The sequence below is a fragment of the Amyelois transitella genome, chromosome 2 (genome assembly GCF_032362555.1).
Source record: "Amyelois transitella isolate CPQ chromosome 2, ilAmyTran1.1, whole genome shotgun sequence".
NCBI lineage: Eukaryota > Metazoa > Arthropoda > Insecta > Lepidoptera > Pyralidae > Amyelois > Amyelois transitella.
The window spans coordinates 6,174,885-6,202,401 of record NC_083505.1 but is presented as its reverse complement, the minus strand read 5'-3'; the positions used below and the strand labels follow the sequence as shown (position 1 = coordinate 6,202,401).

Genomic DNA, 27,517 nt, shown 5'->3' with positions numbered 1-27,517 from the left:
TGTTCAACCTGATAAGCATTTTCTGTTAGCGTATAAAAATCGAAGATCTGGAACACCTGATACAGAATCTTTATAGACTAGCTAAATCATCCGAATTATGGAAAAGACGTCTTCACAAATGATGTTCGACCTGAAAAGCATTTTCTGTCAGCGTATAAAAATCGAAGATCTGGAACACCTGATGCAAAACCATAATATACCAGCCTAAATCAACCGAATTATGGAAAAGACGTCTTGACAAAAGTTATTCAATCTAATGAGAATTTTATAATGGCGAAAAAATAAATTGAAAATCTGGATGTAAGTAGATTCATGTGATGTATAAGCCAACTCTGTAAAATTTAAATATATTTTATGACCTTAACCTTCGTATTTCCAATAACACGCAAACGGAGTTGCGGGCGTCAAATAGTATAAAATATATCCTGAACTGTAGAGAGACTGTAGTTTAAGGATGTTTTCTTTTCAAAAGCTCATCGGTAGATTTATTTGTCATGATTAAATAGATGGATAAGATTTAATAAAATGCGCAATTGAAGAATACATTATAGATATTGCTTTATTCAATAAATTATAGCCAAGAAAAGTTCAACCTTGGAATGATTGAGCTTATAGTATAAAATTATCAATAGTCACAAATCACAGGAAGATTATATCACTAGAGAGAAAAATACTTTTTCTAAGTAGACGTAGGTAAGTAATTACGAGTATATACATAATGATATCACCACAAAAATCTACATTTGAGTTTTTTTATAATATATAATATTAACCATAATATCATCGATAATGTGTAGTTACGATACCTACATCTATCATGATTATAGAAATTGCTTTCACGAAAACAAGAATGTACTTAGGCTAGAGCTAGGCGACTTACGAAAGCAGTTTTTTTTTATAAATAATAAGGTACTGAATACAGAACATAACAGTTTATATTGATATAACTATTACTACACAATTATACCTAAACATTAATTCATGTCTCTAAGAAACATAAGCGATATCGATGTTGTTAAAATCTATACCTACAACTACCTAATAATGAATATCACAATATAGCTACTTAATACACGAAAGTGAAGATGAGGCAACATTGACTGACTGACCATAATCTATAGATTTATCTGCAATATTCGAGTTACATAACTGAAACATGGCATTCTTACGCACAAGACAATACCTACGAGTATGCATCATTCTCGCACATGTTACAAGATCTCGATATGGCACAAACAAATAATAATTACAAGGAATACATCAAGTATTTAATGACATAGGTATGTGACCAATGTTTATCGCATTTAGTTATTCTTTCTTTATGTTTATACTGTTTGTATGTGTCTTTAGCAAATTTAATTTAACAGAGTTGGCGGCTGAGGCCATGGCGACAGACAACAATCTTAATGAATTTCAAATAAATTCACCAAACTAAATAAGTAGTTATCTTCTTTCTCCTGGTTTAAGTCCCGGTAGCATCCGTGGTTACAAATCCAGTTGCCTGAGTGTGTAGGTTTCCTCCGGTATCCGGTTAAAAATTAAAATACTTTCCCGCAAATTTTATAGCATTACACTGTTATTGTTTCTACTCATTAGTTTTGCTGGTATTGCGGCAATATATCGTACATGATAAAATTTTAAAAGAGGATTCTTTTTACATTACAAATAAAGAACTTGTTTAAATAACGACTAATTACACAACGCGATATTAAAATTTCAATTAACATAGGTATTCTCTCACTTAACTATACATTTAGGGCCAATTACCAATAAAATTAACGTTCCAAAATAATGAAACTACGTCACAGGTCACCTGAACTATTTAGCAACAATCATTAGGCAACACAGACTTTCTCTTAACATTAGGACTTTACGATTTAATGATGAAAATTATTAGAAATTTCACAATCCATTTTGATAAAGCAGCTGGTGTTTCATAAAATATTGACAAATTATAACTCAGTACATATGGAACAATTTTGTACCTACATATAAATAAAAGAGGAAACCCAAGGAAAATTTTATATCAAATCGTGTAGTTCGAGACTGGAACCGGCTCAATGAGAGTGTTGTCACTGCACCTTCGGTCAACAGTTTTAAGAATAGATTAGATAGAATCTCCAAAGTTTTGGATACACACGCATCAGCTTAATAAGCTGCTAGTGTGTTATAAAATAAAATAAATAAATATATATCAAATAAAAGTAGTGCTAAAAACGCAAAGGCGTTTTTGTACTTGAATAAAATAATTTTACTGATAAAAGGCTTGAAAATTCTGCCTTCTTAATACTTACTTTTAAATTAATCTAATTCTACGTAGGATATATATTATAAATATTTTATTAAATTAATGCTAAAAGTTAAACCACTTAATAACATATCTAATTAAATCGAAAGTATATGTCTATGTAATAGGGAAAGGTTGACTGATTTTAAACGTAAAACGAAAATTGATAGTTTTGGACATGAGCGAGTTCACTTTACCACTGCAAAGTAGTTTTTGGCATGTACAATTACAGGAAACCTATGCTAGAAAAATATTCAGACTAAAAAACCACAATCACTAACTAGGTATTATACCTAGAAAAGCATACTCGTACCATTTTGTCACATATGTACATCGATACACGGTGGTATATTTATCTATGGGACCCGCCGTACCTACAACCATGATGTTTCGACAATTGTTAATACACATATTCTGGTTATTCATTCAATAATTAAAAGTAATTCATTTTATAAGGCACTACTAGTGTGACTATACTGCTGCAAAAAAAAAAACATTGTCATAAACGAATAGTTAAAAAATAAATCAAACCTATTTTATTAGATGTCATTTTATGATGTTGATTTACCCAACTGACTGGGTCGAAAAGAGAATTATTATTAGAAATTCCGTACTTAAGTAGTGAAAACGTGACCCTATTACAAAGCCTCCACTGTCAGTCCGTCCGTCTGTCTGTCACCAGGTTGTATCGCATGAACAGTAAATAACAAAAAAAATAGCTACAAAGGTGAAATTTTCACAAATTATGTATATTCGTTGCCGCTATAACGGCAAATAAAAAAAAAAATTTTAGGGGTAATACGATGAACGGGCTTTTTTCGTTTATTTTTTGCTCAATATCAATAACAGTAACGCTTAAAAGGTGACGCATAAAATTTTCACAAAAAATTTCTTGTATATAGTTACACAAGAAATATAACCTTTCAAAATAAATTATTAAATTAAGTTACGCTTTTTTATTTTGATTTTTGAGAGGGGCTTCCATACAACACAATTTTTAAGCAATTTGTTGGCGATTTTAATACACAGGTAGAAACGTGAATATAAAACATAAATATTTAAGTAACAAACGTGATGATGACATGAAAACCCATACGTTTGGGGTTTTTTTTTGTGATTTTTTTACTATAAAAAAGCGTTTTATCTCAATCTGCCTAAAGGTATGAAATAAACTCTAATGTGTTCAAATTATATCTATAATACAAGCAGAAATAAAAATCCTAAATAACAGTGAAAAGTAAATGAAAATCCAAAAAAGTACAAAGATGAAGGACGATATTGTTTTACGATGTTGCGATGTTACATAAGTGTTAAAAAAATTGAAGTTTCAAATCTGATACCTGGATAAGAGTCGTGTTTTTGTTCCGCTTCCGTTGCAATCAAGCAAATGGCATATCCACATGCAATAGGTATCAATCAATTCATTTCTATGGTACTCATTAAGTTAGACGTACTGTTCATTCTAGTGTATCCAAGCAAAACCAAACCGTCGGCATATGTCAAACCGCAAGCTTAGAATTTAATAACTACGTTTGCCTACAAGCAAATTGAGAGGTAGTTTGTCTGCACTGCACGATTGTAAAAGATTACAATAAAAGTAGGCACACATATGAATCTGATTAATATTAAGATTTCTGTGTTTCCACAGGTGAAAGCAATGGATGCAACCCTTTTCAAAATTGGTAAGGCCTCTTCTTCCCACTAGTTACGATTAAGAATAATATCATTGATTGAAGTAACTAGTTGGACGGAATTTATAATTTTTGACCGCCTTTCCCCAATGTTTTTGAATTTATTATATTTGAGGTACTGTGTAAATAATTATTCCAAATTATTCATTCAAATTTTTTTTTACTTGGAAATTGATTGCGTTAAATTTTAATCTGTCTGATGTTGAGTAAGTAATATGAGGTGTAAGGACGAGCAAGCACAAGTAGGCCCTGGTTAGGTACTCTGTTTTATGCTATTACATCCATATTTTTCCCTCGTTATTAACATTTATATTGTTGTATGCTAGCTTACAAGCTTTTTTCTGAAACAGTTTGTTTTTGTCAAACTTCATACCTTCAAACATCACTACAGTCAAATTTCTATATCTCATAATCAAAATTATTACTACGCATTTTTTATAACTACGCCGACAATAATTATTAATACTAAGTATTTGTTATGATCGTTATAACTAGCTGGTTATAAACAATACCTCTCTGTGTTTATTGAGACTGCCTTTGCCAATTTGCCAGTCAACTTTAAGCTTTTAATGCATTCTCGTGCGTGCAGTGCAAAGGGTTCTAAAGGTTTTAAGCTTCGTCTTTTATGATGTTTATTATTATATACATATCGGATTAAGCTATTTTTAATGGTGTAAGTATGGTTTAGGCTTGTAATAAAGGTTGAGCAGCATTGCCGCATGCGTGGGGCGGGGAGCGGAGCGGTGGAGAAGTGCCGGCCGGTCGGGCGCCGTTTGCCAGCAGGGCCTCGCTCTCACACGTCCGACCTTCCTCCGTCTGAAATAAAATAAAATAAATTTTTAATTATTTTGAAAAACGGCCACTGTTGCGCTCGGGTAGTACAAATCCCGGCCACGGACTTACAAGAAACGAACTTGTGTTTCGTATGGTTCCCGGCGCTGAAAAATATGACCACTCCATATCTTTCCCATGGATGTTGTTTGATTTGAATCTCCATTCCATGATTAAGCCATATAGCTGAACGTGGCCTTTCAATCTTTTCAAAACAGTTTCTCTGTAGACGTAACAATATATTCGTATTAATATTATTAAAATAAATTCATCTAGGATTTTTGACCTTTAGAATAACTACGATTATAATTATTTATTCAATAAAATAATTATGTGAAGAAAATTTTTTTTGAGGCACGGTTTTCCAAAGTAATAACTAAATAAATAAATTAAACGTGAATTGCACCGTAACTTTGGTAGGAGTATTTTAAGTTTGCCTAAGTTAACTAAGGATAACAATTAATAGGGGTAACGATATCAATCAAAATCTATGTAAAATGAATGTTAACAGTGCTACACACATTATGCTTCACCGGACGGCTTGTTCATTATGGTTTGGTTATCGTTATAGTAATAAAATGCAAACAATCTTTTTATTTTAAAAATAAACATTAATCTGTAACCTATTATTTAGTTTAACGTTTTATACAAAAATGAAAACTGTAGCGCGCATCACTATTTTTAGCAGACATACCCCAACCCTATTTTATGCTAAGGTTGGCGGCCTCGTCGGCCGCAGCCTATCACCATGCGTAGCGCCGACGGCATTGTCTATTTTCCTTTAAACGGTTGTCGTTCTGTCTCGAACGACCAATGGCAGAGCTTCCCGCCTTTTTTGTCAGCTGCATGCCCGCTCTCTCGCGCCGAAACTGGGAGTTCGACCGCCGTCCGCTCCGCCATGAGCGATGTTTTCTTGTGTCCTTATAATTTTCTTGTCTAAACGGTAGATTCTGTATTTTATAATATTTTGTTAGCACTCAAATAAATAATATAACTGCTACAAGTGGCTGCCCAACGTTGTGCGAGTAAAGTTAACCCGTGAACCCTAAATCCTAGTACCTACACCTACGTTCCGCGTGTGCTCTCCATCATCATGCCACGTACACGCAGGGAGGAAGCAGCGCAAGCTACTGACGAAGTCGCCCCGGACTTCGATGATGCAATGGGCGCCGACGCCGCAGTTTTTTCGTCGGGACAACTCGCCGCCATGATGGCGGCCATCCAGAGGTCCCAAACTGAAGCCTTCGAGCGCCTGCTGGAGAGAGTAATTCGCCAGCCGCCATCCCCAACTCCCGCGTCTACACCAGCATTCGCCGCCGGCAGCGGCACTTTTACGCATTGCACCGCCAGATTCAGCGGTGACGCCGGCGACTCCGTGGAAGCATTCATTGACGCCATTCAAAGTTACAAGGACTGCGCTAACGTGTCCGAGGAAAACGCCCTCAGGGGGCTCTCAATGGTGCTCACTCACAACGCGGCAATATGGTACCAAGGGATCAAAAAAGAAATCACAACATGGGACGGGGTCATTGAACTCCTACAAAATACTTACGGCGATAAACGACCTCCACACCGCATCTACAGAGAGCTGTTCGACCAGAAACAAGGCGACCAGAATACCGACGTGTTTGTCGCGAGATGCCGTGCACTTCTTGCAAAGATTCCCGTCGGCGATATTTCCGAAAGAGCGCAAGTCGACATGGTTTACGGCTTACTCGATACAAGAATACGTAAACGCTTACGAAGAGAAGAGTTCGAAAATTTCTCCGGCATGCTTCGTCTCGCCCGGTCTATTGAAATCGAGGAGGACGTGGAGACGCAGACCCATCAGCAGTCCGGTCCGCCGCTAAGAGGACGACCGAGACCGACGGCGTACGACGGCCGCCGCGCCAGCAGCACGGCTCGGGCCCCGACGGGGTCGAGCGCCCATGCCGGCGCGACGCCGACACCAGCCGCGAGCGCAGCGTCGTCATCGCGACATTCCGTGGATGTCACCGCCGATTCCAATCAACGATCGAACAAGAAACTGCGTTGCGTTTATTGTAAAAAATACGGTCACGTACGGGAAGAATGTAAAAAGTTACAAAAGTGCAGTGATAGTGATAACAGTGATAAATCGTCGGGTTCGCTTATTTGTTACGGTTGCGGTGCGAGAGGGTTCATGCGTTCTCAATGTCCTACGTGTAACAGTAATGTATCATTCGCATCTCTCACATTCAACGATTCATCGGGTTCGGTAAGTGATCAAATTACTACTTTCTCTACTCCAAGTCATAACATCAAACCTATCAATAGTAGTTTTTTCGATGTCAATTCTCGCGAGATGTCACCTAGTAGTAGTTATAGATCGTCATACCTACAGTCGCAACAGCTGTGCGACCAAGCTTTTGTTACTAATAATTTTAATGAACGATTACATCTTAAAACCGCCGATTGCAACTCACGTTATTGTAATGAGACACGTTCGGATGTGACAAGTGATAAACAATTGATAAATGATACATTTAGTACAGTAACTGTTATGGAACCTAACATTAATCAATTACCTAGTAGGGTAAATCTGCCTGTTTTGGATCTTAATCTTAAACAACCACCTAATAGGTTGAATACACCTGCTATCTTACCGGCTCATGGGTCTTGCTGCTTTAGCTTTAATCAATTCACACCTTCAGCTGTTTCTCACAGCACTGTGTCTACGGTGACAAACACTGGTTTTTTGGGTGATGCTATGCCTGCGGTTTCTCTCTCTGCGTCTGAAGTTTTACAGACGACTACTGCATGCTCTACGCAGCAAAGGCCTGTGCTATGTGTTACAATTCTTGGAATGCGAGGCATGGCTTTAGTTGATACCGCTGCAAAGTGCTCGGTTGCCGGACATAAGCTTTATAAAATTTTTAGAGATAAGGGGCTTACTTTTAGATCCAAACAGGTGAACGTGAAGCTAGCTGACGGTGTTGTGCATCCTCATGAGGTCCTGGTGGCTACTGTAAATGTCACCATCACTGTAGATAGAAGTGTTCGAGTGGACTTCATGATTTTTCCTGATGCTGACAACAACGACACACTCCTGGGAATTGATTTCCTCAAGGCTGCAGGTATGGTTATTGATTTTTCTGCTTCAACTTGGCGCTTTTCTGGGTGCACGCAGACCTACCAGCTTGAGTATGAGGGAAATGAGAATTCACAGAGCGACTCCATAACACTTTCAGCAATGACAGTGTGGTCCCATGAAGGCTTGTTGCTTACCCAGGATCAACAGCAGCGACTTCCTCCGGTGCTCCAGCACCATGAAGACACCTTCCAGCAAGGAGGAGAGGGTACTCAGCTTGCTGAGTTTCATATTGATCCAGGTGATCATGAACCTATTGCTAATACCTTTAGCCACCTCATCTGTGATCAAACATCACAAGAAGTATGCGGAGCCAGATCAGTCATCATAGACTTACATCAAAGAAGTGTTACTGATCCTCGAACTACACAGTTGCAGGATCCTAAGGTAACAAAGATTAAGGATGTACAGAACTTTACTAAGTCTAAAACTTCTTCCCACTGGTTGAAGCGTGGTTATTTGATGGAACATGATGATTCCTCTAGGAGACCATCTCCTGTTTTCAAAGTTGGGGATCAGGTACTGTTGACCATGCATGCTCTTAGCAATGCAACCAAGGGTTTGATTAGAAAGTTCATGCCGCAGAGAGATGAGCCTTATACAATTAACAAGGTAATCAGTCCTACGTCCTATGAGCTGGTGGATAGTCAGGGTCAACATATAGGTCGTTATCACGCGTCAGATCTGACTTGTTTTATTCATAGTAGTGTCGAAAATGTAGAGCCCGTCCAACCTCGCCGTTTGCGAGGACGGCCACGTAAAGCTAAAAGATAGTCGCGCTTTCTGATGTTACCAACTCACTCTCGGGGCGATGTCGTGACTTGGAGGAGGAGGATGTAGCGCGCATCACTATTTTTAGCAGACATACCCCAACCCTATTTTATGCTAAGGTTGGCGGCCTCGTCGGCCGCAGCCTATCACCATGCGTAGCGCCGACGGCATTGTCTATTTTCCTTTAAACGGTTGTCGTTCTGTCTCGAACGACCAATGGCAGAGCTTCCCGCCTTTTTTGTCAGCTGCATGCCCGCTCTCTCGCGCCGAAACTGGGAGTTCGACCGCCGTCCGCTCCGCCATGAGCGATGTTTTCTTGTGTCCTTATAATTTTCTTGTCTAAACGGTAGATTCTGTATTTTATAATATTTTGTTAGCACTCAAATAAATAATATAACTGCTACAAAACGAAAATATATTTACAACTAGCGGATTTAAAACAAAGCGAAACTTTAAATTTCATTCATAAATTATAAGGTTCAAAATTAATGAATTATTCAAATCAAGAATCAAAATATCGGTACAACCTCTGTCGAGTTATAAATGGCGTAACCACAGGGTGCAACAATAAAAATCGTAATATTCCGACATGCAAAAAGGGCAGGGAGAGAGCAGTTCAATTACGGAAAAACACATTCTTTTGAATATATGCATGACTTAATCATAATATATTATTGAACACATTCGATAATTAACAATAATCCTTTCCATGGACCATCATGGTTTACTTTCTGATGTATGTAGTTGTAGAACCGCAAGTGATCCAGGCGGCCTGTCCGTGCAGGGCGACTTAGCAGGTCGGCCTGTCCGGGTAGACTGTCCGGATCACTCACGTGCTGCTCCAATTTATTTGGCCATGTCTGATTCTCCCTCCGATGAAGTACTTGCTGATTAATATCTTCTTCTTGGCATTCCTAGTTGTCGCCTATTCTGAAAAATTCAGCCTCTACTTTTTACCATGAACCTGTAGTGAGTGGCGAAGTTTACGAGGAGTGACTGTCGTCTGATGGGAAACTTGATCCACCTTTTAACCATGGTCACACATTTCGTTGCGAAAAGTTGCATGCTACTTCACGATGTTTCTTTCTTTATAACGACCCTGAATTCTCCACCGAAATCTTATCTAAATAACAGCCTTGGCCTTTTCTCCACAATCAATATCTTAGGCAACAATAAAATAAGCCTTTAGACAATTAAGAAAACCTTTGGAAAAATAAATTAGATTAAAGTTTGTTCCAGATGCTTCCACATAGCACATGATCATAAAGGACTGTGACTAAGCCTAGAATCCAGGTATGTTTGAAATTCATTAATATCCGTTCTTGCATAAGAATTTATAGTGTTTGACAAAGAAAAGTAATTGAATTGTATCCAACTACATCATATTTATTAACTGTTTAGCAGTTATTACAAATAAAAATCATAAATTATATACAGTGTTCGGTCTTCTCATCTTTGGAATAATCTCCTGAAACGAGATCTGCTCCTAACATAAGTTCCTTTAAAACACAAATCAAACTATATTCCGATGCATCTAACACTTGCGTGTACTTATATTATATTTATGTAAGTTTATTTATGTACCTATGTTTATTATTAATTAATTGGAAATGAATTGATTATAACGCATCCTCAATGGCCTTTTAATTTTGGTTGACTGGAAGAAATTCCAATGAGGATAAGTCCACCATTATACATATTCTTTAAAATCCAATGATTATTTTTAATTTGTTATTTTCTTATGTGCAATAGAAAGTTTACAAACAACCGACTAAAATATAAATAAATAAAAAATGAAATGTGCACTGCATAATTTTACCTAATCAATATTACTAACAATGGGTTTGTCTGTTTGAGCGTTGGATGTGTCCCGCTTGCCCTGTAGGTAGTAGGTCATCAGCTGGCCCTTGCCCTTGACGGCGACCAGGCCGCGCTGTTCGAAGTAATAGCCGAAACTCTCCAGGATTTGGCACGTCTCCTCTGTCACCTGAGAATTCGCCAGGCAATTAGTTTTTGAGTCGAACTGAACAGACAGGTACTGTGAATTTATTTGTTTCAGCAAGAAGAAACATAAATATAATGTGATTTGAAAGGAACTATCGCTAAGACAATCACTTAAATTTATTTTTAAATAGGTTAACCACATCCAGTTAATGCCATGGACACCGTGTGGCATGTGATTCCCGGAACTTTAGAAGAGGCCCACTTCATATATTTCCAATGAATGTCGTAAAAAGCGGTTAAGGGATAAGCTAGAAACCTGTCAAAATTTTAATCTCGTTTCCATCATTAAGCCATATAGCTGAACGGGGGCTATCAGTCTTTTCGCGACTGTTGGCTCTGTTCTCCACCGCAAGGGGTAAAGAGCCTAGACGTGATATCTATACTAATATTATAAAGCTGAAGAGTTTCTTTGTTTGTTTGAACGCACTAATCTCAGGAACTGGTTCGAATTAAAAAAAAATATTTTTCTGTTGAATAGACCATTTATCATGGAAGGCTTAAGGCTATATAACATCAGACCGCAACTTTTAGGAGCGAAGAAATAATGGAAAATGTGAAAAAAAAACGGGGGAAATTATTCATCCTTGAAGGCTTCAATGATTCCCAAAATAACTTTTCCACGCGGACGCAGTCCAGGGCACATCTAGTATATTATATATTATAATAGTATGTATGATTGTCATACTTACAAAATATGACTACTTAAGTATCTCAAAAAGAAGCGATTACCGCTTATTAATTTCGAAGCTTCATTTATTAATATACTTAAGTTAGTTAAACTCGTAAGACTGAATAGGTATATATAAAACTGTAACTCTGTGTGAGTTACTCAATGTAAATTTAGTCCGTCAAAGTATAACCATAATCACGGTAAATATTTCGCTGAAATTGGGAAAAGTATGAAAAGTTTCATGTAAAGTTATGAAAGAGTATAAGGACCTAAAGTTAGTAAAAGTTGTTAGCACCTGTATGCATCCCGCTTTTCCAGTGCTTTCCATCCTGGAAGCAACATTGACGGTGTTCCCCCAGATATCGTAGTGCGGTTTTCGTGCGCCAATGACGCCGGCGGTGATGGGCCCGTGGTTGACTCCCATACGCAGTACGAAATGGTTGAAGGACTGCTCGTTGATGGCAGCTAGCACACGCTGCAGCTCAAGGGCAAACTCCACCAGGCAGGCGAGGTGAGCCCAGCGAACCAAAACCCCGTCTGAAGGCTGAATAAATTCAAGGTGGGTTCGAATAAGGCGGGTTCTATTGAAATTTTAGCACTAAATTAAACGATGAGTAATTTATAACGACGAGGAGTACCAACATACATAATTTATACCGCTTCACCAAAATTAACGATTATACTTATTCAGATTTCAGTATTTACGATATTTAAAGTCTAACATTTAACAATATCCTTCAGAACATTCGTCGAGACATTGCAAGTAATGGAAATTATTTAGAGGTCACATAATATTTTTATGACGAATTTTTAAATACCTTAAAACCTATTGTATTCATTAAAAAGGTCACGTTGCGTAACATCCTCGATAGCTGTTGGCGGTGCAGTGTGCAAGGACCAGTCGTGAATCACAAGATTTCACAGAATATAAATTCATTGTCACATAAATATATTGACCCAATTTATCCGAGGGGAATATATTACAATGCATAAAGGCCAGTAGAATATTTTTCCTCGTCTATGTTAATATCATATGTACCTACGTGTAAACATTATTTTTTTTAAATTATGATTGTCTTTTAGTATAAATGACTTACTTGCATTTGTCGAGTGGGATTTAACCCAGATGCAGCCATATACGTGGAGCTTATTGTCTTTATTTTGATGATATCCTTACTGAATTTAGCATCTTCCAGGAGCTAGAAAATAGAAAGAGGGAACAAGTCAACCTTTTATATTGTGACTATCTGCTCTGCATATATGCCGTTTGTGATCACTCACGAAATAGGTCCATTCGGGATTAAAGTTCTAAAGAAAAGTTACAAATAAATAAGTTGCATAAGTAAGAAAAAAATGCTTTGGGAAAATGGACTTGCCCAACAAATACCTTTAATGGTTATATTTATCAGATTGTTGCATTGTCAACTGAATATAAATATGAGAAATTATTACCAAATCGAAATCTGATATAACTTCGTTGAGAAATCGCAAACATTCCAGCCCTTGATTATTGACGGTTTCTTCGGAGTAAAATTCTGTAACAGATAATATAAGTTTTTTGTATTGCCTTTAAATAGTATCTTCTGAGTCTGTCCCTTATAAATGTTAATGAAAAATAGTTTTTATTAAGTACTTATCTTTAGACAAGAGTATTACACAATAGGTCTTTTGTCCCTATCTGAATCTCAATTCAGCTGAACGTGGGTTTTAGTCTTTTCGAGACTATATTCTCTGTCTGTTTGTGATGTCAGTATGGATGTTTGTTACTCTTTCCCGCAAAAACTACGGAACAGATTACGATGAAATTTGGTATGTAGGTAGCTGAAGACCCAGAATAATATTATAGGCTATTTTTTATCCCGGAGTTCCCGCGGGATGGATAGGGTTTCCATGCGGACATAGTCGCGGGCGGCTTCTAGTACAGGACATTCATAAACTATCAAATTAGGATGACTCATTATTGATCTGCCAAAGGAAGAACCCATTCAAAGCTTATTTGAACGCAGAGCGACTAGGAGCTCTCCTAATCATTCTTGTAGGTCATTCAACCTAGCTTTATTACTTTTTAGGCGGTAAAGCTAAAGTAAACAAACACACTATAGAGCCTAATCCTATTTCCAATGAATAATATTTTGTAAAGGATTGTTCTGAAAAAATGCTGACCTGAAAAATTGGGCATAGATGCGAACAAAACTCCAACTTCTGCGTAGCTCTGACTGTAGAGATCGCGATGGTGGTGGCGCGCGCCCATGAAGTGTCGCGCCACGTGGGGCGGCAGCACGTTGTGGATGAGCGCCTGGTTGCGCCGGCGCAAGTCCGCCGCCTGCTCCGCCTGCGCGCGCATGCGCTCACCACGCGAATGCCGCGCGCGCTCCAGCGATTCACTCTGAAACATAAACATTGTTATAAATATCAACGACTCTCACTAGTCTCAATGAGTATCAAGGAACAAAGTGAGAACAGAATGGATTTTAAAACATTAAAAATCTTATTATTTGGCCATTAATTGTTACCCGTGACGACAGCGTGGATTTTAAGAGTGGTTAATTATATTTTATTTTTAATAACAATTTTGAAAATGCTCTTCATACTAAAAAATCTTTTGCCACCTTTAACTTTAGTTAGGTTTCGTAGGTATAATATGTCTTCTAAAAGTTACTTGCCCTGTTGCTGCGGCTAATACACTGGTCACAGCTGCCCATGCGCTACTTCAGGTGCATGTGTATGGGCCATACCAGTGCCCTCTGTCCCTCCCCAGTGGACAGAACTGACCTGTGTCACCGATGCAGAAAAGCGTACCTCACCTCAGGCTGCAATGTGAAGGAACCCTGGTGCAGGGCGTTCCACCTGGCAAATAAGCTGGCTGACCATGTGATGGGGGGTAAAGCCTACCAGGGGACGGTTGGCAACAACGGCGCCTCCAACTGCGCCTACAACGGCGCTCGAGATTGATGCTGAAATAGAGCGCTGGTGCCTAGACAGCAACGACTGGCCCTAGAGTTAATTGCAGTGAAATATCAATCAATGCGCCCGTGCTCAGGATCTTCTCTTACAGCATATGGCGCAGTGGTGCATGAGTGCTGCCATCGTGGCGGAGCCCTATTTTGTCCTGCCACAACCCAGCTGGATTACGGACACTGAGAGTGTGGTTGCTATAACCATTCCCCGAATGGGGGAACGACCACCCCTGGTCAAATTGAGTGCTGGCCCGGGGTACGTCGCGGCAAGATAGGGAGAAATTATAGTGATAGTGTATTTTGCCCCATCTAGGCCGCGAAGCGATTTCGACGCCCTTCTGTCGGAGGTGGGACGAATCGTTGCTGGAGCGGCACCCGTGCCAGTCATGTTGGCGGGAGACTTCAACGTCAAGTCCCCAGTATCTCTCAGTATCTCAGTAGGGGTTCTCCCGTTACCGATTTGAGCGGCAGAACTCTTGCCGACTGGGTGGTTGCATTGGGACTGTGTGTCCTAAACCATAGCACTGCCAACACCTGTGTGCAATGGAATGGGGGGTCAGTAGTTGACGTTTCGTTCGCAACTACATTAATCGCAACACGAGTCACGGGTTGGCGTGTCTTGGAGGATGTGGAGACCCTTTCTGACCACCTGTATATCAGAATGTCGGTCTCAAGAGCGGCCTCGGCGCAGCCACTCAGTCCCTTGACTGAGTGGCTGGAGTCATGGAGACCGTTTCTGGAAATGGAGTCTAATCAGCCTCAATACCGGCGCAGCAGAAGAGGCTGGCAAAATTGAAAGGGTAATTTTTTTTCCGAAAAAGAAGTTTCTTTTTTTTTAAAAAATAAACAACCTTTTCATACCTCACAAATTCTACTTCTTCCTCCTGACGTTAGTATCGTTACTTCCTCACCCCTCTGGATTACCTACACCTCTTAACCATGAATCTGCTTTTGATCTCCACAACTCTAGCAAAGAGACCTAATAACCTTATTGAATCATTCTTGTTCACTTTTACGTACCTGTGCAGTTTTCCTCACGATGTTTTCAACACTGGATTTTATTTTTTAATATATCATTCTTTATTCTTTTATTATAAATGTTTTGATGATTAATTATGACCTTCTTTCTTTGGGCATCTTTATAATAAATTATGTAAGTACTCTTTTTCTCATCCAAAATGCGCGAAAAGTTAAAACTAATAAAATTAACGCCTGAAAAGAACTATTCGATTTAACACCTAAAAGTCGAATTGCTCCCTTCACTTTTCCTTTAATGTTTAGTTCCAACCAGTTTTTAAGAATTATATAATAAATAACCTAACGAAGTATTCAATTCTATCTTTTATTAATTTCGAAAAATACATTTATGAAATATTGGACATCATGCTTATGAAAGGGAAGTGACCTATGAAATGTTATGTAACTAAGCCAATAATATATATGGTGCCGTATATATTATTGGCCGTATAAATATTAGTGCCGTGTGGTTCCCGGCACCAATACAAAAAAGAATGGGACCACTCCATCTCTTTCCCATGGATGTCGTAAAAGGCGACTAAGGGATAGTCTTACAAACTTGGGATTCTTTTTTAGGCGATGGGCTAGCAACCTATCACTATTTGTATCTCAATTATATCATTAAGCCAAATAGCTGAACGTGGCCATTTAGTCTTTTCAAGACTTTTGGCTCTGTCTACCCCGCAAGGAATAAAGATGTGACTATATGCATGTATGTATGTACTAAGCCAATAAAATACACTTCAGATGAATCGCTAGAAAATTGTCGCTTCTGTATTATCTTTGTTCTTCATTTAGGTACACTTCCTATTCTTTAAATAACGCAATACGGGAGAAATATGTACTCACGTATCTGTTGAATATAAGCAGAGCAATCGTTACGAAGAACAGCATTATGATGTTGCGCCCAGTGTGGATCTGCGCACTGTATGGGGAAAATAAACATTTTATTTTAAACTAGATCTGGTAAATGGCTTTATAAATCATCTCTCCTAAACATTTTTTTTTCTCATGTTCCCATAATTTATAAGTTTGTTTATTCATTTGTGGTGAATAGATAACATCGTGAAGTTAAGCTGAATAGTGAACAAAGAATGAATAAGTAACTAACATGATGTTGAAGAAATCTTCATCATAATCGACGGTCGCGTTGAAGTGCACTCTGTAGGGGTCTCTGTCGAGACTTGGCCGTGGCACCAACAGTTCGGGGTAGATAAAGACGGGAAGCGCGTGCGCAGCTGCTAGCGTAGCTAACAGCGCGCCTCGGGCCCAGCCCCCGAGTGGAGACACCCACAGCGCCCCGCATAGAGCCCCGGCTCCCACCTGAAAAATTACGTCTTCCATGTAATGGTTCACAGTTCCGTTTTAAAGTTTCTAGATGCTATTGTTCGTGTCAACGTTTTGTTTACTAATGAAGCGTGATTTCACGTTTTACAGAAAACAAGTCAAGTAAAAATATATTTCATTAAAATTACTTCTTATAATTATTACATCCATGACGCTGCAAACCACGTTTTTATTCTCATTGTTAATATAGGTACTAAGCATAGCACTGTGCCTTTGCTTCTATTGAATAGCATTGAATGTGAAAGTGCAAATTTCACTTACGTGGTAATAATATGAATGATGGATGCAGCGTCTTGCTCCGCTGTGCGCAGGCGCATCCTCTCGTAAACCATCCATCAATACGGACTCATAGCTTCCGCAGATGATCTGGATAAAATTTATATTTATATATATATATTTATTATTTTTTATTTTTTTTCACCTAACGTGCTCAGGCGTGGCCCGGTATTGATTGCGAAAGCACGGGCTGATCACCAAGTACTAACACAATGAAATTTATTAAAATGTGTTGATTGCATTATCTGACTCTAACTGTAGGAATTTACGAACAATCCTGCAAGTGTTCAGAATTGCTGCCTTTTGCAAAGTTATACATGTCGATTTTAGTATATCTTAATTGGCCAAGACGTTTAAATATGTCATTTGAAACAACTCCGGTGGTGGATATTACAATAGGTACCTACTATAGTAACAGTATTCATTTTCCACATCCTTTTTATTTCTTCTTGTAATTCTGTATAATATCCTATTTTTTTCGGAGATTGAAGCTTGAATGTTATGTGTATTTGGTACTGCAATGTCTATAATGTACCTACGTATGTTTGTTTGTCTTGTCTACTAGTGTTATATCTGGTCTATTGTTGTAAAAGGTGTGATCTGTAAGGATAGTACGATCATAGTAAAGTTTGAAGCTATTTTTTTCTAATACAGTTGAAGATGAATACTTGTAATATGGTGTGTTTGCGTTTGGTGTTAAATTTAATTTAAGCGCTATTTTCTGATGTACTATATTAACTTTTTGATTGTGCCTATGAGTGTAATCGTTTTGAGCTAATTTACAACATGCGCCTGTTATGTGCTGAATAGTTTTCGGTTTATGGTAACACTGTCTGCATAAATCATTTGTAATATTTAAATCTTTCAAAATGAATTTTCTATAATTTTTAGTTGCATTAATAGGTATTTATTGCGGCGATAAAGATTTAATTATATCTTTCTAGTCTAGCTTTATGTTCTTTTTTTAAAGATGTTGTGTTGCGATGTTGATACCACTACATAAACTATTACAATAATATTCAACCCAAGATCAAGAAGGAAACCAATTACACTTGCTGCATCACATAGCTTCGTCCGCGTATTACTTAAATTCCCGTTTTTTAATTCTAGAAAACAGTAGCCTGTTATTCGTGTTATTTGTACCTATGTCTCTAAACCAAATGTAATTATTCAGTAGTTTTGGAGTTTATTGATAGGTAACAAACAAAACTCAATATGGGAGTATGGATATGGAAAGTATAGGCTATTTGACTGTATTAAAAATATACATTTCTTTTATGTCATCAGTCTTAATATTATTTTTTTGGAGTGATTTGTAATAACGCAAGATAAAAATATTGCATTATTTAAACAAAATCCGTCTCAGAAAATTAGGTTTTTATATGCAGCTGTCACGTGACTAAAAACGAACGTGATTGGCTATTTCTATTATGACGTCAATTATCCATAAACAGACTGTGGATCGTACCGTTCCTTAGTGTTCGCTATTATTTTTCAAGATTTTATAAGTGTTTGATCGCTCAGGATTACTTAGATAACATAGGTATTTAATAATGGAAACCAATTCCGCGAAAGCTGACAGTCGAAACCTACAAAAAGTGGACGCAATACTTAATGGTTGGAAGATGAAATCTGGATTGTCTTTGAAGAAGACAATCCTATGATGAAAGATTTCTATGCTGCCGAACTGAGGAATGTGAAAACGTCAATGTAAGTATATCTTGGTAACCACTGATCTTAGATCATGATCTGAAACCACTTCTTGCGAATATTCAAATCCATCGGCATAGAAAAAAACAGTTTCGTAGGAAATTTTATTGTTGTATTAGTGCATTGAGGCACTGCATAACATTTATAGGAACTCATTTTAATAATTTTCACACATATGACGTGGCACAAGTTAAATAAAACAAGAGAAAATCAAAACTTTTTGAAACACCAACAAGCTTTGTATGATATTTACACGAAATTTACGTCACTGCATGCCATGGCCGCCATATTGCTAAAAGTCGCGTTTTGGCGGCATATTTGAATATTTCATTTTCTTTTTCGATTTTTTAATAAAATAGCTGTAATAAAGGCAGAAAAGTATTTTTGAATGGCTCCTTATAAACAAATAAATACCCTAAGATAGTTTTTAGAACTTTGTCAAATAGCCTACCTAGTGTAGTGTTTGTATCTACATATACCTAGATACAATACGCTGTCTCTCACACACACACACACACACACACACACACACAAGTGGGTATCACAAATGCCAAGTTGACAGTTGCGTGCGAACGGCAATCGCGGACGGACGTGTACTGGTGTATGGTTTGGTAGTGTGCCGGTGTCTGTACGTAGTACAAATATCACGCATTTTACACCTAGGTAGCTATTAAATTTCTTTATGTATGTATGTATTATTTGTTTATGTAACAACATAATAAGTTAGTGTAATATAGTTATTTCAGCAATAGCTACGTACCAGTGGAGCAACGTTCGCTGCGACGAACATGGCTATGTTGAACGTACCGCATGTCAATTTCCAATACGGACTTATTGATTTTTTCTAAAAAAAAAAGGAAAATGACTTATAAATACTTCCTGCTGTCAGCAAAAATACGTTTTTCCATTGAACAGTCAAGAGTTTTCACAGACATCTAATTTTAGATGATCCTTGGAGCTATAATCATCATCATTAACATCTACATCTCATCTTTTTCCTACCCCTTAGTGATAAGGGTAGTCCACCCTAAACATTTTTTTTAACTAGAAATTACTTAAAATATATTTATATGGCAAAACAACGTTTGCCGGGACAGCTAGTATGTCAAATAATTATTTAAAACTAGCTTCCGCCCACGACTGTGTCCGCGCGGATGTCGGTGGTCGCGTGGATGGTTTATTTCTCCATTTTGAGTAACTCTGACAAGACATCTTATAAATATCTATTGGACTTAAATATAGCTAGCATGTTTCGATGTTTTAGTCAGAGAAGATCGCTTAAATTGAAAAATTAAGATTTTTTTTCTACGTATTTTTCCAGGATACTTTTTGTATCCTATTTTATGCTCAGGATAAAAAGGTATAATTATACCAAGTTTCATCGAAATCGAACCGTTAGTTAACGTGATGCCTGAACGTACAGACAGACAAACAAAAGATTTTTAATCACATATTTAGATTTGGTATCGTTCCAGTAACACCCCTGCTATTTATTTTTTCAATATTTTCAATGTTCTGTACATTTGCCATGACCATTGACCCTTCTACAGCTTTATTATATGTATAGATAAATGTTTACTTATTTAAAAATAAAGTTTGCCGTGCATTTTAACAGGCATCAATTTACTTATTATACATAGAATGGTAAACTAAATAAACAATATAAGTACCTACCATGTTAAAATATTGGATGTTGTCTTGGTTGGTACATACATACATACAATCACGCCTCTTTCCCGGAGGGGTAGACAGAGACTACCTCTTTCCACTTGCCACGATCTCTGCATACTTCCTTCGCTTCATCCACATTCATAACTCTCTTCATACAAGCTCGGCGGTTTCGGGTACTTTTGACCTGACCCTTTACCAGGACGTCCTTAATTTGATCAAGATGCGTTCGTCTAGGTGTTTCCGCTCCGACCTTTCCCTGTCTTGGTTGGTTACATAAATACAATTAAAAATTACCTTAAATTGAGCATATCGAAAGCAGGCGTAATACACCACATTAATTAGGCCAGTCTCGAGCACCAATGCGAGGTAGACGGCATGGAGGGACCAAGCCGGCGGCACGGCGAAGCTGGCGAGGGTCACAACGCACGGCAGCAGCATCACCGGGGGAGCCGCCACCGCCAACGGACACGGGTCACTGCGCCGCGCGTACGCCTCTTCCGCGCCGGACGCTTTGAACGTCAAGCAGAGAGTAGTCGCGTCTGCTAACTCCCTGAATATAAAAATATACCTGTTTATGGTAGTCAAAAAAAGGTTGAGTAAGCTAGCCGACCTGGCGGTCTATTCACAAACGTTGACAAAACTTATTTTATTTCCGACCGCATAAATCGAAATATGCTTTTAATTTCGTTCCTGTAAAAAATTTGGGTTTTATTCTCTTAGTGTGCCCTAGATAACATTAGAAACATAGATGCCAAATTTTATTGGGCTGTGCTTTGTAATATCAGTTAATGAATATCCTCTTTAAGCGGTATAATTATTTTTAACATTTCACTTCTTTTTTTTATATTTTCGGTTAACCTCAGAGTTAAACGGCAAAGGAAGACAAGATATATTATGCCTTGTCAACTTTCGTGTATATCCCCTTGAAGGCTCTGGTACAATTCACAACGCAAACATAGGTACTTTGTTTCCAAAGATAGAAAATTTTCCGTGCCGTGTGATTTCTGACACTTAAGAATAAAATACTCCATAACTAAGGGATAGGCTTATAAACTTGAGATTCCTCTTCTAGACGATGGGCTAGCAACCTGTCACTATTTGAATCTCAAATCTATCATAAAGTCATACATCTGAACGTTGCCTCTTCGTGTTTTCAGGAATGTTGGCTCTGATCGTCGATATTACTTATATACATTATTTATTACATACATAGGTAAATATAACACTAATCACATGTAATCAATCAGAAGTGTTTTTAAGAAATAAAGATGCTTTAATCAAAACGTATGTAGATTAAAGTTAGAAATAGATTTGGTCACGATGACTCATCTGTGCCTATATTTAAAAAAATCCATGCCATTCCTTGGAATCATAAATATTCTTTAAAACTAGTATCATCCATGTTCAAATGAAACTGTATGTTAGTATAATGTTAGTGGATGACGTTAGCCAAGGATAAACTACCTCTATACACATGCCCCAAACATAATAGTTAGTAACTTAGCATACACGGGAGCCTTTTCAATTACGGCTCATTATGTTAATAGTCACCGAAAACATAAACAATAGGAAACAAGAACTTACTTGTCGTCATCTCTATTCACGAGCTCTTCTTGCAACATCGTGAGTATTTTCAATTCTTCATTGTCCTTGCTCTCGTCTTGCGGTGAAAGAACCTACGAATAATTTACGAAGCGTTTCTATATAATGAAAGCAACCGATCGATATGACTGTGTGTATGTGTCATGACCATGACTGATACTACTTAAAAGCTCCGTTCAAGAATCCCGCGAAGTTATACTTACTTAGACACACACGTTCATTTGGCTATATAACATATTGTTACTTAAATGATTAAGTTATCATTATTTTTGTTAATTTAATAACATTCGCTAGATTTTTTGACAGAGTTGACATAGAATACCTACTAAAAGCAATTCATTCGGATGAAACTGAAACCTATCCTAGTTATATGCCTACCTAGTATAACTAAGTAAGCTAGTGCATGGCGCAAGCTTAGTGCCCCCGTGTCCTAGATTTATTTAGGCTCACGAACAAGTGGGGTCGCTGGGGGTTAGGTAGACAGTGGTGTAGTGTAGTGCACTCACAGAGTCCTCGTCGTCGTCTTTGAGGTCGGAGAGCGCGTCGTCGCCCTCCCCGGCCTCGCCCTCCGTGGCACTCTTGTCTTCGCCTCCCTGATACTAAAATATATAGTCCATTTTTAAATCTGCTTTTCGACAACTATTAATTAGAGCTATTCATTTAAATGTGAAGTAGGTAACTTGGTAAATTAAGAATATACGAAATACCTTCTTTCAGGTTTAAAAAAGCATTTTTCATAAGTTAATAGAATTACAAACTTCAGTAATAATTTTCATATTTATTAGTAAGGTGTGATGCGAATTTATCAATAACTATTTTATGCACGCGGTTTCGTTTCCGTAGCAATTTACAGAAAATGTAGTCTATTTATATAATTTCTAAAGGTCTGTGTACCAAATTTCATCAAAATCGCTTCAATAGCTTTTAAATTTATTCATTACAAACATAACAAAAATACAAATATTTTGTCTTTATTATTAGTGGGTATTTTAACCTAAACAAGTTCGTACCTTCAATGTAGAAACAAATGCACGAATAACCTAGTCAAAGGTAGTGTAGAGTTCTGTTAAAGACCGAATTTGTGACTTACCGGTTTTAACACACGCACTATGAAGTACGTTTTCACTCCAGCTTGGCGAAGCATCTCTTCACGACGCTCACCGTGTGCCGGCTCCACTTCGAATTCATCATTGAGAAAATTCAAGGTCACTTCGGATATGTGTACACGGCTGTTAGTAATAATAATAGATATTATAAAATAAACCAACGCGCATATAAATTCAAGTTTATTATTGGCAAGAAAATTACCCTGCCATTCCGCTGCTCTCCATTTTGTTAGCAAGCTCTACATCTCGGGAATAAACGTCAAATTGCCACTGCCTTTGTCCCAGGACGCCCGCTAACACTGCTCCCGTGTGTATCCCGACACGCATGTCAACAGGAGAGTTGGTTGTCTGTTGGACGTATCTAAAAAGATACATACCTAGTTACATATTTATGTCTTTTCTGAACAACATTTCATTAGTACACTTAATTTGTTTGGAATATCGAAAATTATGAAAATTTGTACATTAGGCTTGGTAAAATCATTAGAGTCAACATCAACATTGCGATCCTATTCCGATTGTTTTAAATGCTATTTCGTATATTGACTTTTTATATCGAACTATCTTTTGTTGATACAAACTTACTTTATAGCTTTGACCATGGACAAGCCCATGTGCACACAAAGAACGGCGTGGTCAGCCCGTTCCACCGGAGCTCCGCTTATACAATAGTAGCAATCACCCAGAATTTTAATTCGTAGTTGTTGATATTTCTAAAACAAAATTTACCATATATTTTCAGCAATAAATACTTATTTAATAAAAAAATAGAATAAGATAGACATAGGGTTTACCTCAGCCAATCTATCAAATCGTGCGAACAGCTCATTTAAGATTGCGACAAGATCTTGTGCTGAATAAGTTGAAGAAATAGCAGTGAAACCCACGATGTCTGCATACAGGATGCTGGTAAAATGACAAAAGTGAAATTTTAAACTTATATATTGTTCAAAAAGATATTATTTCCTTTTCAATTTTAAAACGTACCTCACGTTTTCATGCCTGGACATATAAATTTTCTTAAATTGTGTATCGATGAGACCTAGGTCTCGCCGCATCTGAACTGCTACGTGCTCTGGAAGTACGGACAGCAGTAAACGTTCCTAAAAAGGTTTCCTTATTATTTAATAAATTATCTCCAATATGTCAACATGGTAAAAGTGATTGTTCGACATATACCTGTTCTTTACTTTGCTGTTCTATTGTGAGTTTATCTCCTAAACTTCTTTTTGTTTCTTGAAAAGAGCTGCGTTGTTGTCGCTCGTTTATTGCGTATGCTGTTCCCCCGAGTAAAGTAGCACCTAGCAGTAGTGAGCCATTTGCTATTTGCTGTAAAATTAAAGAAATAATTTATTTATACTCTTTTTTATTTCTCTCTCAAAACTTCAAAGCAAATTATCTTTTAAAAATACCTGATAGGAAAAGTCCTCGGCTAATCTGCTTTCTGACGTAGATGCATTGTAGTATTGGACCAAAAGATATGCGGAAAATGATAATGTACTATAAAGTATCAGTAACAAGTAATGGAAAGGGAGAGTAGCCAATGTGAAATATTGTAGAACGACAGCCCAACCCAGAAGTTCATTGTAGGAGTCACCGAGGCGTCGGGATACACTGACTAGGAGCTGTGCCCACAAGACGAGCCATGCTATATGAATAAGAGCAGGGCGTGCAAACCGGACGCAGATGTACACAGAAGCCAGGGTCAAATTGAGGAACAACGCTATTGCTACGGACGTGTATGCGAAAAGCAAGTCCCTCTCTCCCGGCACCACGGTCGCGAACAGCTGCAGCAGCACCCCGGTGAGGAGCAGCCGTGGTATGGCTCGTTGTCTCTGCCGCTGTGTGTATGCTGAATAAAGCTTCTCTTCCTCTCGATCCGTGAATCCCCACGGGGGCACAAGAAACGTCCAATGGGGGCATTTTTTCAGAGCTTGAGGCTCCATCGACTTCTCCATCGTAATTTACGCGACACCCATTCTACTATCGGTTTTTATTGTTATTCATTATTTTCATAGTGGGCATTTTGCCATCAGTCTTTTGTTGTATGGTTACAGAATTTTTCTTATCAATTTATAGCATCTTGATATCCCTAAAATATAAAAAAGTATAGGTATTCGTTTCTTAAATTTGTTTTTTTTTTGACATTTTATAATGATATAACACAAATTTGCTTTCAACAGATTGTACCTATCATTATGAAATAACGACGCTGTTTGTAAATTGACATTACAAATGTTCTACGATACATACACGATGAAATGAAAAAATGTTTAATGCATGCATGCATATATACAAGTGAAGTGATAAACATTAGCAACGGAATGCCCCAACGAGTAAACTAACTTCTGGAGTGATGTAGAACGCTAGAGTAACCTATTGATACGACGAATGCTTTCTTGTTCGAATTTCAATATTTGAAAACGAAACGACGAAGAAACCGATACGACAATACCAGATGGCTTTTTCTATATTTAGTGATTCTTCTATACATTCCATTGTTCGATTCCTAAAATAGTAAGGTACTGCCTAATATTTCTTTGGCAGATGAATTACTTAGAATCAATTTAGTTTCTAACATTGTGATTTGAAAACTACTTTGGTTTAAAATCATAATGTTATTGATTATGTTGATTGGTTGAAGAAAACTTGGTATTTTCATGATTTTTTTGGAAATTGTTATATAGGTAGGTACTTATTGAAACCAAATCTGTAGGTTAAAGGTTGAGTTCCGAACCAAAAAACATATAGAAAAATAAAATTGACATACTACGTTGATAAGACTTTTCAAAAAGTAGTAATAGAGATTTCTATCAATAAAAATTTCAGAAAAAACTCAACGTTTTCGTTCTTTGAAATTCGTTCTATAACCGTTTATCTTCAAGATGGGTAACCGAGCGCTAGTCAACAGAGTTCATCAGGCGGAGACTTTCCGTTGCCGGCGTCCTGATCGAGGACGCCTGTGTAATGAATAAATTACACGCTGAAACATTGTTCCGATAGTCATTCATTAACTGGACCGTCTACTGATATTGCCGGCTCGTTTGTCCATACATACCTAGTTACATACTAATTTCAATATTGACAATCGTTACGACGACTCATATTAGTAACATGACCGTGAAACTCCTCTCGTGCATGTAAACGGCCACTTATTTGTTTCACTTATTTTGAATAGTTGGTCGGAATATGATTGATTATATAATATTTTTATGAGATACGATAATTCTTCCCTCAATAGATATATGTATGTACAGTAAGTAGTAACAGTATGCGACTATGTGGTCATTTTGATACATAAAACTTGTTCTTGTAATTCTGTTCTATGAGATAGGTAGGTATGTTATTTTGCTAGCTACTTATGGAATAATATAAATGCAGTTTTTGATGATTGATTGTACATGATAATATAAATGCAATTTTTATACTAAACATCTACACGAGTTAAAGTAACCGCGGATACCTGTTGACATGGCGACGAGTGTAATTTTACTAATAAAATGAAATGAGCGATTTACCCTATGAACATATATAGTACTTATTTCAAAGGTGACCTATTTGTAGCTGATGGCACTTAATTTTAAATATGTTCGTAAAAAATAGCTATAAATGTATTAAGAACCTTCGCCTGCAAGAGTTTTCTTAATAAATATTGTCAAAAAGAATGCAACCAGTACAAAAGCTAAGAGAATGATGATGATAAAAAGAGGTTTAAGCCTTAAACTTATTGAAGATATTTCCTCTTATCAAATAATAATACTTAACAAATTACACTTTCCTACTGATGCGCTCTAAAGACAATTGTTTCTTATCAATTCCGTTCCATGTTCGGAAGGGATGAGGGCTACATGACAATAAGACATTTCAGCTCATATGCAGAGCTTAGTGTTAATTATGTTGAATAAGCAGATACATTTAGATATAATTAATTATAACGAAAAATCCAATAAATAATGAGTGATGATAGCCACAGCGGACCGTTTCCTTACACTGACAGCAAATAAAATTCATGAATAATGAACGAGTAATCATGCTGAAAGCAAATTCTAAAGAAAGTCAGTAATTTAGATTTAATGTTGTCATTCAACGGAATTTATTAATGTGATAATGTTTCCCGCCGAAATTACTGTCCGGATGATGTAAGCAATCTCCTTAAAAGACTTACTATTGACCCGTAAAGTGTTAGAGCACTAGGAGGATTAATATATGTCACTAGCCGAGTAAAAAGAGAGATGTGATAATGGTGTTAATAAATGGGTATCTGTCATATAATATCGCACTATAACGTCCCCGAAATATTGAGCGAGTCGATGGCGGGGCGCGCGGGCGTACTGTCTATGGCGCGGAGGCGGTGCGCGCACGTGGCCGCGTGCGACTGCCGCGCGTCGCGCGCCGCTCGCCGCGGCTGTCGCGGCCGCCGCCCGCCGCGCCGCCCGAGCCGCCCTACATCGACGACCCGCGGCCCGCG

General features: G+C 37.7%; 1 protein-coding gene across 2 annotated transcripts; it reads right to left on the bottom strand.

Annotated features, from left to right (window-relative positions):
• Positions 1-533: 533 nt before the first annotated feature.
• On the bottom strand, positions 534-27,517 carry LOC106143008 (adenylate cyclase type 3). Of its 2 annotated transcripts, none has more exons than XM_013344967.2 (21): positions 27,215-27,517; positions 24,462-25,141; positions 24,229-24,378; positions 24,037-24,152; positions 23,844-23,955; positions 23,635-23,762; positions 23,252-23,410; positions 23,034-23,172; positions 22,450-22,542; positions 21,926-22,017; positions 20,636-20,891; positions 19,431-19,514; positions 16,946-17,050; positions 16,449-16,660; positions 16,187-16,262; positions 13,527-13,749; positions 12,816-12,898; positions 12,461-12,562; positions 11,659-11,907; positions 10,527-10,676; positions 534-4,794 (listed from the first exon to the last, which is right to left on the bottom strand). In XM_013344967.2, exons 2-21 carry the CDS (start codon positions 25,005-25,007, stop codon positions 4,663-4,665), a joined length of 3,207 nt encoding a protein of 1,068 aa, XP_013200421.1. In that variant the 5' UTR covers positions 25,008-25,141; positions 27,215-27,517; the 3' UTR covers positions 534-4,662. The 2 variants fall into 2 exon arrangements, with proteins under 2 accessions (XP_013200421.1, XP_060802220.1); XM_060946237.1 differs by having other exon boundaries at positions 4,660-4,794; positions 10,509-10,676.

Excerpts from the sequence above, each read along its gene's own strand:
- LOC106143008 (XM_013344967.2), bottom strand. The coding sequence starts at position 25,007 with ATGGAGAAGTCGATGGAGCCTCAAGCTCTGAAAAAATGCCCCCATTGG. Across the intron at positions 22,018-22,449 it reads AAGACGACGACGAGGACTCT|GTTCTTTCACCGCAAGACGA; the intron begins GTGAGTGCACTA and ends AATTATTCGTAG. Across the intron at positions 17,051-19,430 it reads CAGCGAACGTTGCTCCACTG|ATCATCTGCGGAAGCTATGA; the intron begins GTACGTAGCTAT and ends AATTTTATCCAG.